This window comes from Colletes latitarsis, chromosome 11 (assembly GCF_051014445.1).
Source record: "Colletes latitarsis isolate SP2378_abdomen chromosome 11, iyColLati1, whole genome shotgun sequence".
NCBI classification, from domain to species: Eukaryota; Metazoa; Arthropoda; class Insecta; order Hymenoptera; family Colletidae; genus Colletes; species Colletes latitarsis.
Window position 1 is genome coordinate 26,514,130 of NC_135144.1, and position 20,624 is coordinate 26,534,753.

At 38.8% G+C, this 20,624-nt stretch overlaps 1 protein-coding gene across 2 annotated transcripts in view; it reads left to right on the top strand.

The window, feature by feature from the left end:
• Positions 1-20,624, top strand: part of LOC143348663 (tRNA dimethylallyltransferase) — a 109,311-nt gene that overhangs the window by 17,849 nt on the left and 70,838 nt on the right. For both annotated transcript variants that reach the window (XM_076779228.1, XM_076779229.1), the window contains exons 2-3: positions 8,415-8,555; positions 9,067-9,374. In XM_076779228.1, coding sequence (XP_076635343.1) covers positions 8,415-8,555; positions 9,067-9,374 — 449 coding nt within the window. The remainder of the gene's footprint in view (positions 1-8,414; positions 8,556-9,066; positions 9,375-20,624) is intronic.

The following is a 20,624-nucleotide window of genomic DNA, read 5'->3' on the forward strand; positions in this document are numbered from 1 at the left end:
TCACCCGGTCGAAAGCACGTTCACCCTGTCTACGCTTTTCTACGCTTAACGCGTAACAGTTTTAAAAATAAATATTTAAATCGTTTCGCGCGATAACGTTTTATCAGTTTGTACCAAAAATAGAAGATGAAGAGAGTATTTCAGTGTTAATTTCGAACAAGAATTATGCTCGCTACACTGTTACAACGCTTTAAGTTATTCATAGGCGCCTGCATAATAGATTCAACGTTTCGAGGTGCAAGATATTTCTTTCCGCTGTTATAGTTTTATCTTTGTGCATCGATTTGCATGTGATTCGCTTTATTCAAGAAAAATTCGCGTACCGAATAGCTTGCGCAAACTATAAATAGTTTTATAGCATAATCTATGCGATATTTAATATCACTTTAGAATATTTTATTCCGAATTTTAAATTCCTTCTAACGATAGTGTTTTTCGTTTCGTATTTATTTTTGTCCATACCTTTCGCGAATAACACGAAGGTAGAGCGAATTAACGGTGAATATGTTCTACTTAATTAATAATTTAGTTTGCTTTTATGGAGGCAGGGTTGGTCCAAGTTTGAGAAACGGTGACTTATGGAATGGTTTCTTCGTCTTGTTACTTGTAACATTCTCATTACGTTGCAATTTATCGCGACTTTCTTTCGCGGATTCCCGATCGTTCTCTCGCTGCTCTCGATTAATCACTTCTGGCGGGGACCGTCCGCCAAGGAACGAAAGAAAACTTACCGTTCAGACTACGCCTCGTGCGGCATGGAAACCATATATTATAAAATGTAATCTATAAAGAATGTTCGAAAGAATCGGCCTTTGCTTTATTAAAAATAGCAAAAGTGTTCTTGATCTTCTGTTCCAAACATTTTATTGAAAACGAAATAATTTCATGGTTGTTTCTAGTCAAAGTGACTGAATCTGTAAAGCTATTTCCTCGACTATTACAGAAAATTGAGGCTTTGGCATAATAACCAAGGTATCTCGATTCAACGAGAACTAGGTCCACGCGTATCCCCACCACCACTTTAAGAGTCTTCAGTCTCGTTCAACGACTATGTCCTCTACTCGACGTCGTGTAGCGAGCGCTGCTCTCGCGCAGTAACCGAGGCAATACAGTAGAGGGTAAACGCGAGCAGCGATCGATCGCAGTCTTGATCGTTTCGCGACCCCTGACGTTCCTCTACGTCGGAAACAGTACGCAGGTGAATTGTTTACGAGTCGTAACCCAGACGTTCAGTGTTTCGTACAGGTTGGAGCGTTTACTGGTGAGTAATGCGTTTTATTTACGGATGATCCGCGAGAGGACCGGTGTTTTTAAAAACTTGATAAAAGGATGACGTGAGAAAGTCTAATGCCCGGTACGCGGGGATATGATTCCGTTGGAGTGGGCGAAGGGGGACAGGTGATCGGCGAAAGGAAGAGGGAGGATAATGGTGGGCCAGGATGGAACAAGGAGAGGAAGGCGATTGTACGGACCGCCTCGAGGAGAGAGTGGAGACGAGATCGTTTGTATGCGCCATTCCTCCTCCCTGGACCAGTTTTCGCGCAGGTACCCTAAAGCTATACGACCGCGGCGGAATACTTCAAGGGTCTCGATCTGCTTCCTACAAGATCGGGCTTGTTCTTCGTTGTCATACCGTAGATTAATCTGCCGCGTTGCTTTTACCTTTCGCGATAGGTATTCGAACGGTCCACGGTGGGGTATTTGACCCGAAAAGCCCCACACAAGACGATTTTAAAAATTTTAGTAGTCTCCGAGGTAGTTGAATATGCGAGGAACATCGTATCGACATTCTTTTTTTCACTTGTGCACTCAAAAACTGTGCTTCGTCGAAAGTTGAGAGATTTTCTGGCACACGTTTCTACCTTAACCATTCTCTGAAACACTGTTCGATTATTAGTAATTTTCACATGTTCCGAAGAAGTTGTATAAATTTTTCAGATAAGCATATACTACACTTTCGAACAGTTTTTACTTTCTCATCGTATATATTTGTATAGTTATTAATATTTGAAAATAGCCAATATCTTTAAGAACTAAAAATAAAATCTTCCTCTTCCGGAGATATTAAAAACACAGTTATTTTTCGTAAATACGGTAGATCCTTTATTTACAAACTTCTGTTAGAGGGCGAATAAAAGAACACGTTGTTCCGCTTAGGGGGAAAAGAACGAACAGGTTGAAATGTTCTTAGCACTTCCACCTCAGACTAAAAGAAATGTCCATGGCCTACGTTCTCCACGAAATCAAACAACCTTTGTCTCAGACATTCTTTTCTATCTCCCAGAGTAAACGAGTTATCCAGGTATTTTAGGTAACCTGCCTTTTAAATGTCCTACCCTGTATATAGTCCGAGGTAGAAAAATAGCTGAATTCTATAAACTTGAATCTAGGTGCTAAGAAAATCATTCCCTTACAGTCACCTTAACGAACCAACGATTCCACTGTACTAGGAAATGCAAATATTTTATCAAAACAGCTTGCAATTAAGTATTTAAATGAAACTTCGTAGGCTAATCGAGCATTTAAAAAAGTTTGGAAATCGCCAACTTATACCGTGCTCGCGGAGCGATATATTGTTGTTATTTCGAAATTTATTACCGATTATTTTAACAACCCCTGACTATGTTGTCCGATAATTCACCGGAGAACAGCGTTCGTACGCTCGTGTGATTTATTGTTGTCGGTGTTTGCTCACTTCTAACCGAGAGTGACTCCAGTTTGTTGACAGTAACTACCTTAAAAAATGATCCGACAAAGAGATACCGCATCTTTGAAAGTTTTTACGGCACTTTGGGTGGACTCGGAAGGCCCCTTAAGTGCACTTGGGTTGTTTGACCGTTCTGAACGTCGCTTAAAACTTTGTGTACATGCAGGGGACGTTTGTCTTTTGTTCCGCGCGAAATGCACGTAAAACGATTTATACTTTTCATTCGTGCCTCGAGAGATACGAAAAATGATGCTCGTTTGATTCTGGAACGCGTTCCGATTTCAACATTTGGGAATATTTTTTTGTATACGATACTACGAACGGCATAGTTACTACAAAATGATAGTGTAGTTGCAATTACTAGTGATCGTAACAAAATTAATCAGGATTACGTAAACATCAAGACATTATATTTTTTACTAAATCAAAGGTCTTCGAAATCTTTAGAACGTGCTTTGTATTTTACCTGACCCAGGCCTGTTCAGGCGATGTATGTTCGTACAGGAAATAGTTTTAAATTATTTTAATTAGTTAAAGAGAAACGTGTCCGGACAAGCGTCTTGGACGTTTCCTATTTTCATCTACCTTTGTTTCCCATCGATCGGGGAAAGGTCAATCAGCTAATAAGGTAATTTGTGGGGAGTAACAAGCAGAGAGATCTCTCATCAAAATTCCTTTCAATTGGAAACGAACTTTCGGAATTTATCGTTGCCTAGAAAGGGTATCTAAGCAACCGGGAGGCTTCTTTGATGTCGGGTTGGTGGTCTTTGATGAATATTAAAATTTCCTGAGGGGTAACGGTGTCGTGTTTGACCCAGTCCTTCTAGGAACTTGCGAATGATATCGCAACATCCTACCAAGCACATCCTTTAGGATGTCCTGGATATTTCGTGACCCACATGAACGAGCGACTTCGGTCCTCGCCGCGACTAAATAATTCTAATGCCGCCACAATTGAAGTCCATCGACGTGCTGCTATGTGTGCCTCTGCGTTTTCTACTGATTACGTATTCTACGTGGACCCTTTCCTTTACTGATTTATTGACCCTTCACGATCAAACTTCGAATAGTAGCACGCAACCCTTATAAAGGATTCTTCTTTCCTTCCCAACTATTTAACGCGAATTTATTTTAATTCGTTCCTTTTTTTTATTGTCATCACAGTAGTCGACCACGTATCATTCAGACGTATTAAATTTAAATTTGATTACGTAGAAACAAATAAGAGTTAAATAGTGTATTCAAAACTGAGTGGTTACAGAGAGATATTCTTATTTGTGGTGGTCTGATAGTAAAACCAGAATCGAAGATTATTTTTTGTTCTCCACTTTCGACTTCTTTTTTTATGAAAAATCATCCAGTTCCCGGTCGTACAGCTAATTGCCCCGTGTACAAGTTTCCGAAAAAGGGAGCATCGAGTTTGCTTTCATGTGTCTGTTTTATACACAAAGTATTCGCGCTTTATACGTTTCTCAAAATGTTAAAAAATTGATTTATACCTTTAGAGACTCGTCTATCCCTTCTAGTACGCTCAGCAATTATTTTATTGGCGCACTTAGAGTTTGTGAAAAAAAAATATTGAACAAAAATCGTCGTTAATGACGCTGTAATCGTAAGTTGGCGAGTTCTAGGTTCGAACTGGCAACGTACGCGGTACCATTGATGCGTGTCTTCGAAAGATAATGCAAATTAACGAATATAATGCGCACGATCCGGATGTGCTGCTCATGAATAATAATCCGCGCCGCTTTACAAACTTTCAGAACGTTAATTTCGCTTTTTCCTCGCGAAATGCAACAGCTGTACGTTATTTTCGTTCGCGACCAATCGATCGACCTTTCGTATTTTTTTTTTTTTTTATCATGGAAAAATCATTTTATTTCTGTCCATCACCAATCACGGTTAGTCGAGAGTCAAGGGTCGTTTCACTTCTGTGATCACGCATGATGTACCAATAACTTTGGTGCACTGCACTTAACGGTACGCAAGGATTTGCATCGAGTCATCGGACTTTCAACCCCTCTCTTCTTATCCTTCGCAAACTGGTTGAATCCTCGTGATTTTTCTCTGAAATCGGTAGTCGGTAGTTCGTTGACCATGATTAACAATCCACACATAGCAATTTCCACGCATTAATCAGTCCCGCGATCTGGGGAAAATATCTATTACAAATTGTAACGAATGGAAAAATAAACTGTTATTTTACTTGGAATTCAGAGTGTGAAATTTCCTATAGAATCTCCCGTACGTTTGAATAATACGTACATAAATACGTCGTGTAAATTCGAAATAATAAAATAATGTTCGCTAATACCAACCTTTGCACTCGTGCATCCTATCATATCGAAAGCTTCGAGCACCTTCTTACGTTTCGTCCTGTTTGAGTTATGTGCACCAGCGTTGTAAAAATTTCTCTGTATCAACTTACCCCGGTCTCCAGCTATTAGCCACGAAGAATGTTCGTGAATAATGTTCGCCGTACGAGGAAAATCCATCCGTTCGCCAGTAACTTACGTTTTCACGCAGTGCTATTAGTCGCTGGTTTACGCGGTGTGAAATATCGAAACAACCTTTCTCGAAAAACCAAGGTGGTTTGCAACGTATTAAAGTTAATATTTTTTCGATGAAATCAATCGTTCAGAGAGATATTTGCGTTTTCAATTATGATCTTACAGGACTTTGTACACGCTTGATCTCTGTAAAATTTCGAAACGTTTTCCTAATCATTCTCGCGATTTGCTGAACTCTTTCGTCCCTCAGTCTAGGAAGCGATCGCGCTAAAGTCTCGTTCTCTTCTCTAGTATATTTCTGGGCTGAATGGGGGGTCTGTCTGAGACGAATATGCCGCGAATTCTTCGCGAATGCCCCGCGGAATTCCTCGGTTGACGAATTGCCCAGAAAATGACGAGCGAGCGAAAGACGAATGGTGTTTCGAGCGTCGTGGATTTTGACGTGACGGTCATTATGCCGTTAATTAATCATACATCTTCCACGTCTCGTCGCGTTACGCAAGAATCGACGATGGTAATTACTTCTTTCGACGTTCCGTTCGCTTCGAATTTGGAGAATCCTGGTAAATTTAAACCGCGAACGAAATGGTTACGGTTCTGTTAATTCCGAGTTAAAAATAAATGTTTCCAAAGACAAAAGTGTCCACTTTAACAGTACAATTGAGCAATCGGGTTGTATCTTGTTTAAACGAGACAGCATCGGTTCCGGAATCAATGCTGGCTAGTAATTTCGTTAATAAAAAAGTAGCGCTCGATTTCTCTCCTTGGACTTCGCTGATACTTAGTCCACGTGTTCCTCGGGCTCCTCTACTTTCTTTTTCCGTTTGTTTTAACATCACGCTTTCGGCCCGAGCATCTAAGTATAAAGAAACTTCCGGCAGAAACGTTTGCTCGGTCGGTTCTTATTTTTGAAAACGTTTGGGACGTCGCTGAGAATCTCGAAGACGCTTTTTAACATTGCAAACTAATTTATATCCTCTCGATGAGAATACATAATTTGTCAATATTTTACATAGAATAAATAACGTGCTTCATAGAATTTTATCAGTTTTTTTTTTTCTTTTCGACGTTGGCGCGCGTAATGTTCGAATGTAACTTCCGCTCGCGTTCTTGCTTTAAGAGATACTAAAGCGAGTCGTGCAGTAAGACGTCGATAAAAAAGGTTAATGAAGGTTGAAGACGTGGTCATTCAAGTTGCCCCGGTGCAAACTGTAACGTCGAAAACCTGTTTGTTCCTGCAGTGATAGCGTAACTTAACGGACCATCGAGGATATAAAGTACAAAATTTTTACAGTGCAAGAATATCGAGACCACCCGTTAAAGAACGTTCTCTGTCGAAACGTTTCTAAAGTTGCTCCCATAATTAGTCACCTCTTAACTATTTCGATTTGTAATCGAATAAATTCCGTTCGTTGCATTATCTTAGTGCGATCGAAGCTTAGAATGTTGCTAGTGTGCTTGTAGAGCCACTGATTAATATATTCAAGTGTTTTACGTAGAGGTTTCTGAAGCTTTCGAGAAACTGCAGTATCGTTACGAAAGTTGTGGTCATTTTAAAGAAAATATTCCTTTTTTCTTTGAAGATTCCCAATGAAAATATAAATTTTTCGATGCTAACGCACAAAAGGTACCAGAGTTTATTGGATCATCTTCCCCCTATTTTTCCTCGTTTCTTAATTTACAACGTCGCTTCCTCCATCGGTGAAACGCAAATTATGGCCGTCACGGAACGCAGGGAATTGCCAATTGCTTATACGAGCAGTGGTTGCCTCGGGGAATGCGGGAAAACTCCGAAATCATTAACGAAGTCAAGGTAATCCAGTTCTTGGTCGTGATTGTGCTCGATTATTCGATCATTTTCGCCCTATTAAATTATCTCATCGCGGACGACGAACTCGTCAGACGTTGATCTTTGGTTTAGGATGACGTGCAACTCGCGGAACTACTTTGCATCAGGGTTTGGAAAAATTTTCGCGGCGACTAACGGAAAATATGAATTTAATTGGGAGATTAGAGCACCTGTACGTTTAAATCGCCATCTCCGGACGAGGAACTGAAAAGCAGACTTCATCCTCGCCTGACTTACCCATAATACATTGTAACCGTGTTTGTCGTGCACTATACAGGCAATCCACCTTCGAGATTATAATTTTCAGGCAATAAGGCTTCTCGTCTTCGATCGCCGAGCGACGACCAAGTATTCCACGCTCGGGAAAATCTCGTTAGAGGAATATTCATATCTCCGGTAATTCGTTCGAATTTCCATGTAGGATTCAGTGGAGAATATTCGTGGAAACTTGCTTGAGGAAAGAAAAATTCGGTTTTGCAAGTTTCTATAATATTGCAATCTTTTTCGCGCTTGGAATCGTGGAATTAAATAAATACTTGCAATTTTCTTAGCGTCCAACATATTCTACGTTTTAAATCGATCCCTTAGAAAGGTTGCAATTCTGTATACATAATTTTCGAAAAAAATTCCTGGATCTTGTATTAACAATTACTCGTAATTACGCAACTTTGTTACACGAGGGTCCACTTATTTCGAACGGATACGTCAAACGTCGCGAAGAACGTCAACGTTCTTGATGTTTGGATACTTGACAGAATCGGTATTGGTTGATAACTAGCGCGACGCGAGGTTTGACGTTTCCTGATTCGACTTTCTACGGTCAACGTATCTTGAACTTCATTTCGCAGCGAACGAAACCGTGCGCAGATACGATCGCCGATTTCGACGTTCCGAAATGTGACGCTTAATTTACTTCGATCCGCGGACCATGTGGGACGAATACGATTTCGAAGTTGAATAACCCCGTCAAACGATTATCACGTTCCAACGGACCGACGCACGGTAGACCAGAAATCGAATCGCGATAAAAATAATTGATTTCTGAGCCGGGGAAATACTTTATTCGAATAATAAACAACCGATAAGGCGATCTATAACAATTTATTGTTGATTGTAAAATATTTCGTTCTACGATGAAAGCTTTTATTTAACTTTTGAGCTGCTTACAGTGTGTGTCTCATAAATAAAAAGAAATATACTGCGAGATTTAAAATAAGTAGCCCGGTCGATAAAGATATTTTGATAGACGTTAAGAACATTTTACATTTTTCACAGCCCTATCGATCGTACCATAGCGAAATATTTGAATAGAATATGTACTAACGTGTTTCGTTTTATTAATTTACAGGTGTACAAAGGTCTTGACATCGTCACGGCAAAAGTCACCAAAGAAGAGAAAGCAATGGCTCCGCATCACATGTTGGATATCGTAGATCCCCTGTTTCTTAATTTTTCCGTACTGCAGTTCAGGGACATGGTCCTACCCATTGTAATTTCTCCTCTTTTAACCCCTTACGTTAATATTCACTAAACAGAACGTAGAGATTATGTTAGTTATTTTCAATCAGTTTCTATTCGTCAGCCGTGAAAAGAAACGTGTGCAAAATATTTAATGTAATTTCCTCGTAAACGACCAGTGTGTAGGCTTCGATAGAAGCGTAACATTCCACGTGTACTAACTCAGTAATTTCCTGATTGTGTAGCAATTAACAACATGTACGCTAAACGGTCCTAGCATGCGAATCTTCGCAAATAGAATTTTGGAACAAGTGGAGTAATTCAGAAATTCGAACGTTTCAAGTTTATCGAGTCTTGCTTAGCTTGACACGGGATCGATTTGCTTTGGAGGGCTTCGTAAAGATCATTTTTAGTACGAAGCAGAACGATTCAACGATCGAGACCATGAGAAAGAAAATTAGTCACGGTCTTTGAAACCAATCGTGTGCCCGTGTTCGTATGTTCAGCTTCGGTCCTCAGCTTCGGTCCTTTGATCCATTTAGATCGACGATTTACTGGCCAGCAAAAAGCTCCCGATCGTTGTTGGTGGCACCACTTATTACATCGAGTCTCTCCTCTGGCACGTTTTGATCGCCGATCCGAAACCAGCTGTCTCTCGATCCGATAACTTGTGCACGAAAGATGCGTCCCAGGTCGAAGACGAACAGAACATCTCCTCCTCGAAGAAGATGAAATTCGAAATGAATCGATCGACGATGGAGAGCAACGAGGAGCTTTTCAGGAAGCTGTCCGAAGTCGATCCGGAAATGGCTAGGAGGCTTCATCCGAACAACAAGAGAAAGATTATCCGGTGAGTAATCTAATCCCACCATGAAAATTAGCTCTATTATACACGGTGTGTCTACGAAGTTATTTATACAAATTTAAACTGGCAAGAAAATAACTCTGTTCGTTCTCAGTCTTCGATACAGCTTTTAAATTCCTTTGTAAATATAAATTTTCAAACTATTATTTGTGGATTTTTATTAATTTTATTCCGAGTCGAAACGGAAGGTAGAATATACCTGTTAATGATCACTTAATCATTAAGTTCAGGAAGTGCATAATTGGACGAGTCGTTTCGAGAAAAAGTAGAATGATAATTTTCATACATAAATATTTATACTCGTAGGTTGCATGCAAATTTCGAAGTCACGAATATCATTGCCGCGAACTACGCTGAAAGTCTTTCGATTTAATTTGTTTCACAATCGATGTAGCAACTGCGATTAATCTTTTCACTTCTTTAGAGTTAGGAATACAGGTACTGTAATCTTGAGTTTCTTATTTGTGTAATTTTTCGTAACATTTACGGTAGTTGCCCCAGAAGTTGACAAATTACTTTTGTCTGAACATTTACGATAAGGTATCACGAATTGTCTCGGAGCCACGATTTAATTTTTTGGAATCTAATCTTCTCCTTGTGCGGTATCTGATCGTTCGATAAATCGACATTTTCTGAAATAGTAAATCGTAAATAAAAATCTGTGGTTACGACATGGAAATCGTTCGATCGGGCGGGTCTTTCGATCCAACACGATAACGATCGGAGCTACAGGGTCCCTTCGTGTTCATAAATTAGGGAATTCCATGGAAAACACGGATTTTCGTATTTGTTTCTTCGATCTTTTTTATACGGTCGGTACTGCGTTTCTCATCTCGGATTTGACGCACGTGTCTGTCCAATTCTTGCAATAAATTACGGTAATTGCGTTTTCTTAGTCTTCGGAGGATGCAAATCACTATTGCGACTCCCGTCGTGTTGGGTAATTGCGTGAAACTTTTAGTCGCGAATAGATTTGCAAGGTCGCGTGTTTTAAACGTCTTCATTGAAAAGGACACTTCAAGTGGGTTTTTAACACCTACCTTGTTTGCTTCGAACCGAAAGTGATTTTTAATGCCCATAAATTGTAGTTTGTAATTAACAGAAACTTCAAGAAACAAGTTTAACCCTGACGATTTTTTTCTCTCTGAATCCAATATTTACCTGTTTTTTAAATATTCCCCTATTACAGTAAAACAGGATATTTTCGTTCAGAACACTGGAAGTTCTTATGCTTTTGTTATAAAACAATTTCATAATCAATATTGTCATCTTATTGACACAAGAATTATTTTGTATTTAGTTTTCTTCTTTTTCATTTAACTTTGCAAAAAATTCTTTTACAAGTCACACGTTGGCTGCAAGAAATTGCAACAAAGATGGCGTTTCGCCTGTAAAAAAATTGTTTACAAACCCAAATTATTCGCTGCACTTGGGTAGAAATTACCAGTGGGTAAATTCAATGGAAGCTTCTTAATAACCGCCGACAAAACACACGATAACGCACATATATCGTCGAAGCAAATACTGTAGGTAGTTTCTGGTAGTTGCTCGCGAAATTTGCACAGTCGAACGAAACGACATTAACTATTCGTTCTGTGTACCGGTCTTACGACCAATCGCGGTAATTCTGCGATTCGCTGAAACCGCGCCAGATACTCTGTTGCAAATTGCGTGATTAATTATGCTGATTATATTTCCTTCTCGTTGCAGGTGCGGAAATTATTTTCACGATCAGGTGGTTCACTTTTGTAGATTATATCTTACGAACGAGACGAGACGCTGAATTCGTAGTTATTCCACAAATATTATCGTTCGTGAATCGTTTTAATTAACTATGCCGCGCGGAGAGCAAATTAAGACAGTAAATTGTATATAGACGCGATTCCACGCGTTATTAAAAAGACATTTTCCGCTAAGTTAACTCCCAGATTCGATCGATTCGCATTGCAATCTTCGATATCTTTTCTAATCGTACGCATTCGATCTAATCGAAGAAAATACTAAATTTTTTTGACTTCCTATAGCGGTTAACGTGTTTCAGAGCGTGAGAGAGACACGGCGTACGTATAAACCTAACGCAAATCCACCTGCTTCTCTCCGTTATCTTCCGGTGACATTATAATCGTGCAAAAGCGTATTCGCGGGTACCCAGCTGTTCGAAACCATAATCTCTCTCACGGCTTATAAATTCTAGCCGAAAGATCCCATCAAAAGCATCCTCATTTTCCTGTTAAATGGTCCGAAAGCCTGCTCGTTTAATTGATCGAACTATTTAATTTAATGATACGCGTAAGACCATTCCAGCTGCCGACGTTCTCAGACACACTTATGCGATGACCTACATAGACAATTTATAACTGTGTTAATTAAATAACAGGTAATTAGTATTATCACGTATCAAATGTTTCTCAGCGCGGCGATTATCGTGCAAATGCTACCAGTTCGTTATAATTTTGAGAAAAACAGTGCGTTAGGTTAATTGACCAGAGTTGGACTTCCCTATCGGTATCTCGCGCATTAGCAAATCATGCACCCCGTATTTATTATACACAGATTTTTTACAACATTATAAATCGTAAATAATTTCGTTTCAGTTACAATTTTTTCATTTTTTCTTCTTTTTTTTATCTACGGTTGCACTGTTTATTTACGCATATATTACATTTTCAACATTGTACGAGTTACATAACCACGATAGCGATTATCTTCTGAATAATTGCATATTGCAAATGTAGACGCAGATAATCTTGTATCTTGTATAAGTTTGAAAACAATATATTTTACGCTAGTTTCATAATTCACTCCCATATTTTGACTAATATGTAATTAATCGTATCTTTTCTTACTTCCTTTTTCAATCGTGTACAGCGTCAGTTATTCCTTTACGAGAGTATATATTCGTGTATTATTGTTATTATTTGTGTTTTTAAATATACTAAAATAAAACGTTCGACATATTTCGTCGCGCGCGCGGCACGATATATTACACCGTAAAATTAATAATACGCGTCTCGTACATTCATTAGTCATTTTACAAATATCTTTTACGCACTTTGAGCCATCCTCTCATCTAAACGATGCAATTGCGACGCAGTGAAAAAAATAACACGTCGAAGCGTACACTGTGTGCTCTGGACGATGGTTCTTTTAGTTTTTCAATTATTAAAATGTTACAGTGCTTTAAAGAAATTATTTCGTACGCAAAATACAATTTTAATTACTGAGCCTCGATTTATCCGAGATGCTTTGGTCTAAATTATGCCGATTAATCAACATACAACTGTTCCATCCTCTTCCTTAAACTGACTTTCTAGTTATACGTCTGTCCGATATCCTCTTATGTCCTTTCTCTAAATTCTCTAAATTCTTCATCTTCTTGTCTAATATTTTACTACCTCCTCTAGATAAATCTTTTAATTTTGCTTTCTCTTCCGCACTCTGTATTCCTTTTATACCTGAGTCGTACATAAATTTCTTTTGTAGCCTTTTCACAACACCACTTCCCGACCATCCACCCATCCAAGACCCTAATCATTATCTAACATCCTGTAATATCGTTTAATAGCGTGTAATAGAGATTTTGACATCTGGATAAATAAACGTTTGTAATCGGTGTGTAATTAGGGGCAACGAATTACTCTATTTTATCTAAATATCGAGAGATTTATAGTAGGAAGAGAAACTTTTTTCAAGAAGTTAGAACTTTCCATATGAAATGATCAAGGCGATACAAGTCAAATATTTTAACATAAGACGCGGATAGCAATTGATTATTTTGCAATTATAAGAATAAACATGATTATAATTAATCGTCGCTTCGATTAGTCAGTGATCGTAAATAATATTTATAATCGTTTCACGAAAGGTTAATTTAGCTTTTACTAACCGTTTCAATCTTGTTTATTATTAATTAATCGATTTAATTATTTGTGTTGTATATAATTTCATGTAAATATTGATTATTCAATATCCACGGTCATAAATCACCGACTCGATTGCAGTAATCAGATTAGATTTTGCCTAACAGTGATTTCTGAAAGTAAGAAAGTCCATGACCTACATAGAATGATCCTAAGTGGAAGTAGTAACGCTAGGAGTTTAGAATAATTAAGGGGGGATCTAAGGACCTACAAGTTTCGCACGACCATAATTTAAAGCAACCATATTTTCAACATTTTTTTTCTTAAAACTTCTAAAATACTCGGAACAATACAAGCAGAATGTTTCAGTTGTGTTGTTCCTTGAAAAATTTACCTAACGAATATTATCCTTGACTCGAGTAACTTTTTGTCAGCGATTTTTCCTCGTGGAAATTTTTAGGATAACTGTTATCTTTCGTCCCTGGAATAAACAGAAAATCCGGCTGTTTTAACGCAATCCGGTAACGGTGGTTCTTGATTTTTATCGCGCAAGTAGCACTTCCAGCGCACGGAAGTAATCGACAGTGGCCAATTAGGGCAGGTACGTTTTTGGACAACTGCTCCGCTTTCACATGGCCACTGCTGGCAGCTGGTGGTGCTAAACCTTTTCTGTGGTAAGGGCCTTCCCAAACGTTTCATTTTCCGTCGTGAAAAGATCCGGATCTCTATGGAGTATTCGAATCGGGCTCAGTTAGGTCAAGCAAAGAACCAGGTGTCGAACTTTTCTTTCTTTACAAAAATTGTATTCGACCAAGATATATATTGCGTTCTCGTAGATCTTCCGATGGCCTCGGAGAACGTTTCCCCGATTGCTGATTTGCAAAAGATTCTCACTGAATAGAAACTCTGCCCATTGTGTTCAGATACACGAAAATTTCAATTATCCTTAGACGCAAAGCTTCGAATAGATTTTTATTATTTGCCGAACAAAATTCAGTACGATAGACGTGGGAATATATTTCCATTTTCCGTGACGAACGATTTTTTAAAATATATAATTCATCGTTTTCAGGTATAATAAATTTTGTCATAGCTTGCAATTAAATATTTAAAAACGAAGACCACAATTATACGAAAGGTGCAATGTTATAGCTCTTTTTATAGCAACGAACGAACTTAAATTTTAATACACATTATAAATTCATCATTCCGGAAAGCTTAACGGTAGACATTAATACCGAAATGGTGTTTCATCGTGGCAAATCGGAAGTTTTACAGGCGTGCTTCAAGTTTATTGCAACAGTTTAGTTATTAGGTTATTATTATGCGAGGCAGTATATCATTCCATATCTTATTTCTGTGTCCAATCATTGCCATGCTGTGTACGCTCGGTTAGGTTATACGCGACTTACATCGTTAACCTCTTATGTAATCATACGCATCTTTCGATTCATTACTTTTTATGAACTGGATGAAGTGTGCTCCTTCGACGAAATTCGATTTTGAAGTTGCCGGAGCATCGAAGTTAAATTGCCACGTTTCGGGTACCTGCCTCGGGGCCGATAATAATTGCAGATGCTATCGAACATAATTGTCATTTAATGTTTTTATTCGAATACGTTTTATATCGTAAGAGGTAAAAAAAAAAAATAGAATAGCAATTTTCCCTTCGATTTTATTATTTAACGAAACTGATACAATTTTTAGTTGGGTTTGCAACGTTTCAGTTTCACCCAGAAAAGTAATTTCGCCATCGACGCGTACAATTTTATTCAGCCCATCGGGAAGTGGGTTTTAATTTCCGGACGCTCGGACTCCTTCCTCCATTATTATACAGGATGTTTAAAGAAAAAAAAAAGTTCATCATTTATATGGTAGATAGTACGCACCAGACCGAGTAAAAAAACCTTGGTAAACATAGATGGAAAGCACCACCGTTCTCCGAGATATAAACATTTTTGTGTGTAAGTGTCGTGATTGACTTATTGGCCTCCACGCTTCGCGCGATGTTTATCTCGGTCATAAACATTGTCAGTGTTTATAAACCGCGTTCGTAATGGCTTCATTCAATTTTCACGGTTCGGTAACGAGATCTGGTTCGGTGATTGGGACGATTATAAAATATCATATTTTTCCGATTCGAGAAACGCCCGGACATCGATCTTCGACAGGCTTATCTTTGCTTCTCCGGCGAATACATTACCTTGGTTCTCGCTGATGATCTCGCTGGAAGATTATCGATGGCGGTACACGCATGATAGGGCTCCACCTCATTTTCTGCGTAATGCGAGAAAGCACTTAAATACGGTGTTCGGTCAAAGGTGGACCAGTTGCCCCTCGATCCACCGATTTAATCTTCCGGGACTCTTTTTATGGGGATACTTAAAAAGCGTACTCTTCGCTGGAGAATGGCTCGCGAAGACGTGTTTTCAGGTGCCTCGAGATTGCTTTCAACGTTTACATGCGTGTACAACATCCGGAAAATATTTTACCCGCATTTATAATATTAAATATGAAAACGTAAGCTTCGCTCGAGTGCCAAGAAGGGTGGAAAAATATCGATCAAGCAGAATGGCGAATTTTCCTCGACTGTATTTTTAACAGTTTTATAATACTAACCCCTTGGTGTACAACAACGACTCTGACCCGTCACAAGTTCCAAATTTCAAATTTTACAATCGTGAGACTTCCCATTCGTCATCAAGTCTTGTATATTAAAATGGACACAGTTTCACATTCACGATGCATACGTAAAACAAATTTATTCTCTCTCGTGGCCATTCCTTGTAGGAACAAATTTGAACAAAATTAATACGTGCAAGCAAAATGGTAGAGAATTTTGTCTCGATTGCATTTCTAACGATTTTATAATATTAAAATACAAAAACATGAGTTTTGTTCGAGTGTCAAGAAGGGTAAAGAAAAGCTACCGATTTCATGTGTTTTATGGATATCTCCGCGCAAGAAAAATGTTTTTATCGGTTTTTCGAGCGTACGTGGAAAATAGTAAATCTGACCATTGCCTGAAAATGAATTCTGTGCTCGATGTGTGTCCGTGGAGACGTCCATGTGTATGAATGAGCGTGTGCACGAGCCGCGCGGTGCAGGCAGGGCTGTGTCACGACTTCCTGGCGCTTGACACGTGTGTTCTTCCGGAAACGTGGCGTTTCATTAATTTCGCGTGCGCCGTCTTCGCGTGTACACTGGTACGCTGGCGCGAGTTCCTTCAAGGCTGTTCGGTGGTTTCAACAGAGGCCCCCTTCGCGCGCGTTTATCAGTCCCTATTTCTCATTTACGCGATTGCCGCATATTTGTTTGAAGTACGACGATGTATTTTACGACGACTCCAACTTGGTTATTTGTAAGGAGGTTGAAATTTACGAGAAACACGCAGATAACAGGGATTGTTTATTGTGCTCTTTCCTCTTAAATCTAGCCAAGGATCGAAAACGACGTGAGAAAATTAATACCGGGGGCCGTTTAAAAAAATCAAACAGATCCGAATGCCTCGAGGATTTATCGAACGTCAAACTTCTGTTGTCTGCGTCTTAATTGTCTGAAAAAAAGATCTACGAAAACAGGATTAATTTACAATTCGTAGCATCGTTGGATCTTATTGGCAGAATGAATAAATAATTCATGTTTGTTCACCTGGGAAAAGGAACCAGTCGGTCGTTAATCAAACGTCGCGAGCGTTAACATAATTAGCCGGAGACAATAAGTTCCTACGCAGTGGTGGACTGGATTATTAAATACTAAAATCTCTGTGTGAAAACTGGAGTTATCTTACAGTCCTTTTCAGGTGGTTAAAATCTATAAAATGAAACAAACGACATAATTCTTTTTTTAAATTCACGTAACTACTCGCTCGGATGGGTTTCAAGCTGAAAGTTTCAAAAGAACAAATTTATTTTTAAAAATGTAGCTTCGGTAATTTGTTATCATTGACTTTTTACATATCTGTCTGCATTCTCTCTAGTGTAGACATTAACGAGATTACGTAGAGGTCAGTGAATGTAAAATCAGGAAGTAGGAACTTTTCAGATTTTCTTCGTTTTTCCTAAAATGCATTATTAGGGGTCTGTTCCATAAAAGTCCTGCGTAGAAGCGTTTCGTTGTCTTCGTGCAGCTGCCCTCGAATCCTTGCATTCATTGGTGTTTTGAGAAAAGAGATTCTCGACTAGAACCTTCGGCCTTGAAACGTTCCAAGGATTGGCCGAAAGGAAATAGAATGCCTTTCCTCGAACCGAAGGTCATAAATCAGTATTTCGTTAGCAGGTGGTCCCTGTGCCGGCGATCTCTCTGAAACGGACTCCGAACTTACCTCATTTTTACGACACAATTCGCTAATTCGTACTCCATAAATCGAATATTATTCCAACATACGTGAATATTTCTATCCTCTCTACGGGAATAAACAATCTATATAGTATGACTTTTTCTGAGCCAACCATACACCCCTGCTGGCTATTCACAAATTTCTCAAAAACCATAGTCGAAATCTCTAAGTAATTTCTACCGTGTACACATTAACATAAGTAGGAATTCACACAAATCATGGTTCACCAATCCAACAACAGCTTTAAGTTCTATAACTATTTAAATATAGAAACATGCCTCGTATTTCTATAATTTGTATAATTCTGTACCGTTAGTATTTATTTATTTACGGGTTTGTACACCCTTCGATATAATAGAGTTCCATAATATGTGTAAAAGTCTCATTAATTGCGTATGTTATGAGATGCAGTGCGTACAACACAGCAATGCAAATGCTGCTAATAACCCCAGTGCAGGGTTTTATAGCGTAATAAAAAGAAACTCCATTTATTAATTTATAAAGTGGTCAAATATAATAGAATTTTGATAAAGGGTTCCCAGGATCTCGTTCGCGAAATCGGTTCGAGCATCGACCTGCTTCAGACCGTGGCAAGGAAAAGCAACCGAGACCGAGTGACACTAATTTCACTGAATCAGTACTCAAGATAAGCTGGCAGCCCGTGCAATGATTTACAGCCGTTCCTAAACAAATTCCGTAGATCGTGGCTGTTTGATTAGCCAGCGAGCCAGTTAGCACGGAACAACTATTTAGTTCCGAGATTCGGGGGGAAGCCTGTGCAACGATAAAGTTACGTTTTTATTTCGTAACGGTGGAACTTCGTTTCCTCTTCGCCATTGGCACGAACTTCATATTCTCGTCGATTCCACAGGCGCGTTTCTAGCCGTTGTTCGACGTTTCCTTGTCTCGTTATCGTGAATTATAAAGCCGGGACGCCCCCGGGCTAAAATTGAACCGCGAAAACGAAATTCCGACCGCGCGGATTCCTAAACGCTTCCTTTTTTCTTCGTTTTTCTTCGTCGGTTCCGGAGCCAATACATTTCGTTCTTTTTCCATTACCGAGATTGCACCGATGAAATTTCTTTTTTAATATCGAAACTCGAATTACGGACACTCGAGCGAACGATCGCGGCTTATATCTTCGTAGTTATAAAAGTCTTCGTGTGAAAAATATTATTCGGGTACAATGGTTTTCTGGTGACATTTATTCTTGCTATTTACGAGCTATTTATCTATCGTTTTATGATTTTATCTTATTAACCCATTTGCATCGTGATTCTACCTATCCAACTGAGTTACGTGAAATATTCCTCTTACGGGTGTAAATAGGTTAAATGCGCTATTACAGTTGCTGATTCGTGAAAAGTGTACTGTCGATGAAATATCGCGAAGGGATTGATCTTTGCTTACGTTTTCAAAATGTCTTCTCGCTTATCGGGGAATTATTTTAGAGAAACTGCGTTAAAAAGCCGGGGGTATTTTTGGATAATAACGTTTTAAGCATATAAGGAAGATACCGTGAGTCGAGTATCGAACCTGAAGGGTTAATAAAGCAGCGGGTTCTCGGTTCCATCTGTCTGGATACGTCCAATGATCCTTTCACGCTTCTTTCCCAGCCTGACCAGCACGCTTTCTCTCTTTCTCTCGCTTTGTCGCTCTCTTGGTCATTACTCGTTAACCTCCTCGTGTATTTGGCCGACATCGAAGAAATAAATTTCGAGCACGCTTTGGCCGCTTCCAGAGTCGATTCTGGTGCGTCGGTTTCTTTGTTCTACCGATTATCGGTCGTGGAAAGTAAAGTTGCGATATCGATGTCCTCCGATATATTTCACACGATTCAGATTAATAGTTGCATTGTCGTGTAATTATCTTGCACGGTCATTTTTGCCACATTTTTGTTTATTAAAGAAAGGTTATAAAATATTTTGCGTTTATCGATCCTTTAAAATAGAATTTATTTTCATACAGGGATAAAAAAGATAGTAACGAAACTGAAGATCACTTTTACGATTTAAAAATTAGCAATATTGCGATGTACTTAGGTACTTAGCCATGTTTTGAAATTAATTCTCAAGGCGAGATGTTAAATGAAATAAATCTGGAAGAGTATTATGAATCTCAATGAAAAATAAGTACCCACGATAAATGGTAAATTATATAGCATCCGATTGTTCATAAAACAAAATTTTTCACCTCGTAGACGCGACACTCGATGCCAGATAGCTAGAAAACGAACTGTGACCGATTGAATTATTATACAAGTGTCTCATTTAGTTATTCCCCTAGTAAAGAAGCAATTTGTATTCTGCCTTTTAAGGTGCTTAATGGTACAGCGCGAGATTTTGCATTTTTCTACTATCTATCCATCGTTCAAAATCCTGCGATTGCACTATTCGCGTCCATCTGTATGTAAATATATTTTCTCAGAATCGCGTTAAAATACCGCGAATAAAATATTTTTAAATTTAAACACCTTGACTGCGTTACGGTATAACGTAATTTCACGTATATAGTATCGGTTATTACAAATTTATGCCAGCAGTGGACCGTTGATTTCCGTAGACCAATTCCTGCGAAATTATTCTTGAAAACGAGCTGCTGTTATTTAGCTAATAAATTTTATTCGAAGTGTAATAGAATTAAGTGGTAGGTTATCCAAGGTTCTCCTGGATTATTCGCAACTCGTAAGTACAGCCAATCGAAAGGAATTTCATTATCTTCTCATTCGCACGTTTTATTGAAACGAGTTCGACAACGACGGGAAGTGCAAACTTTTTAATGCGCAGAGTCTCGTATTTGCCGGTTAAGTTGCGTAACGTGTTTATTAATAGTTCGCACAAATATTGCGTCTTGAGCGTGTTCCCGCGGACATTGTACAATGGGCTAGATTTCCTGAAACCTGATCGAAATTTAAACGATTACTGTATCTACATATATTGTAGCCACGAACATAACTAAATACTGAAAAAACATTATACACTCTCAAAAATTGCGGAAGCCCTTCGATAACACGAAGAAATCTGGACAACCTTATAA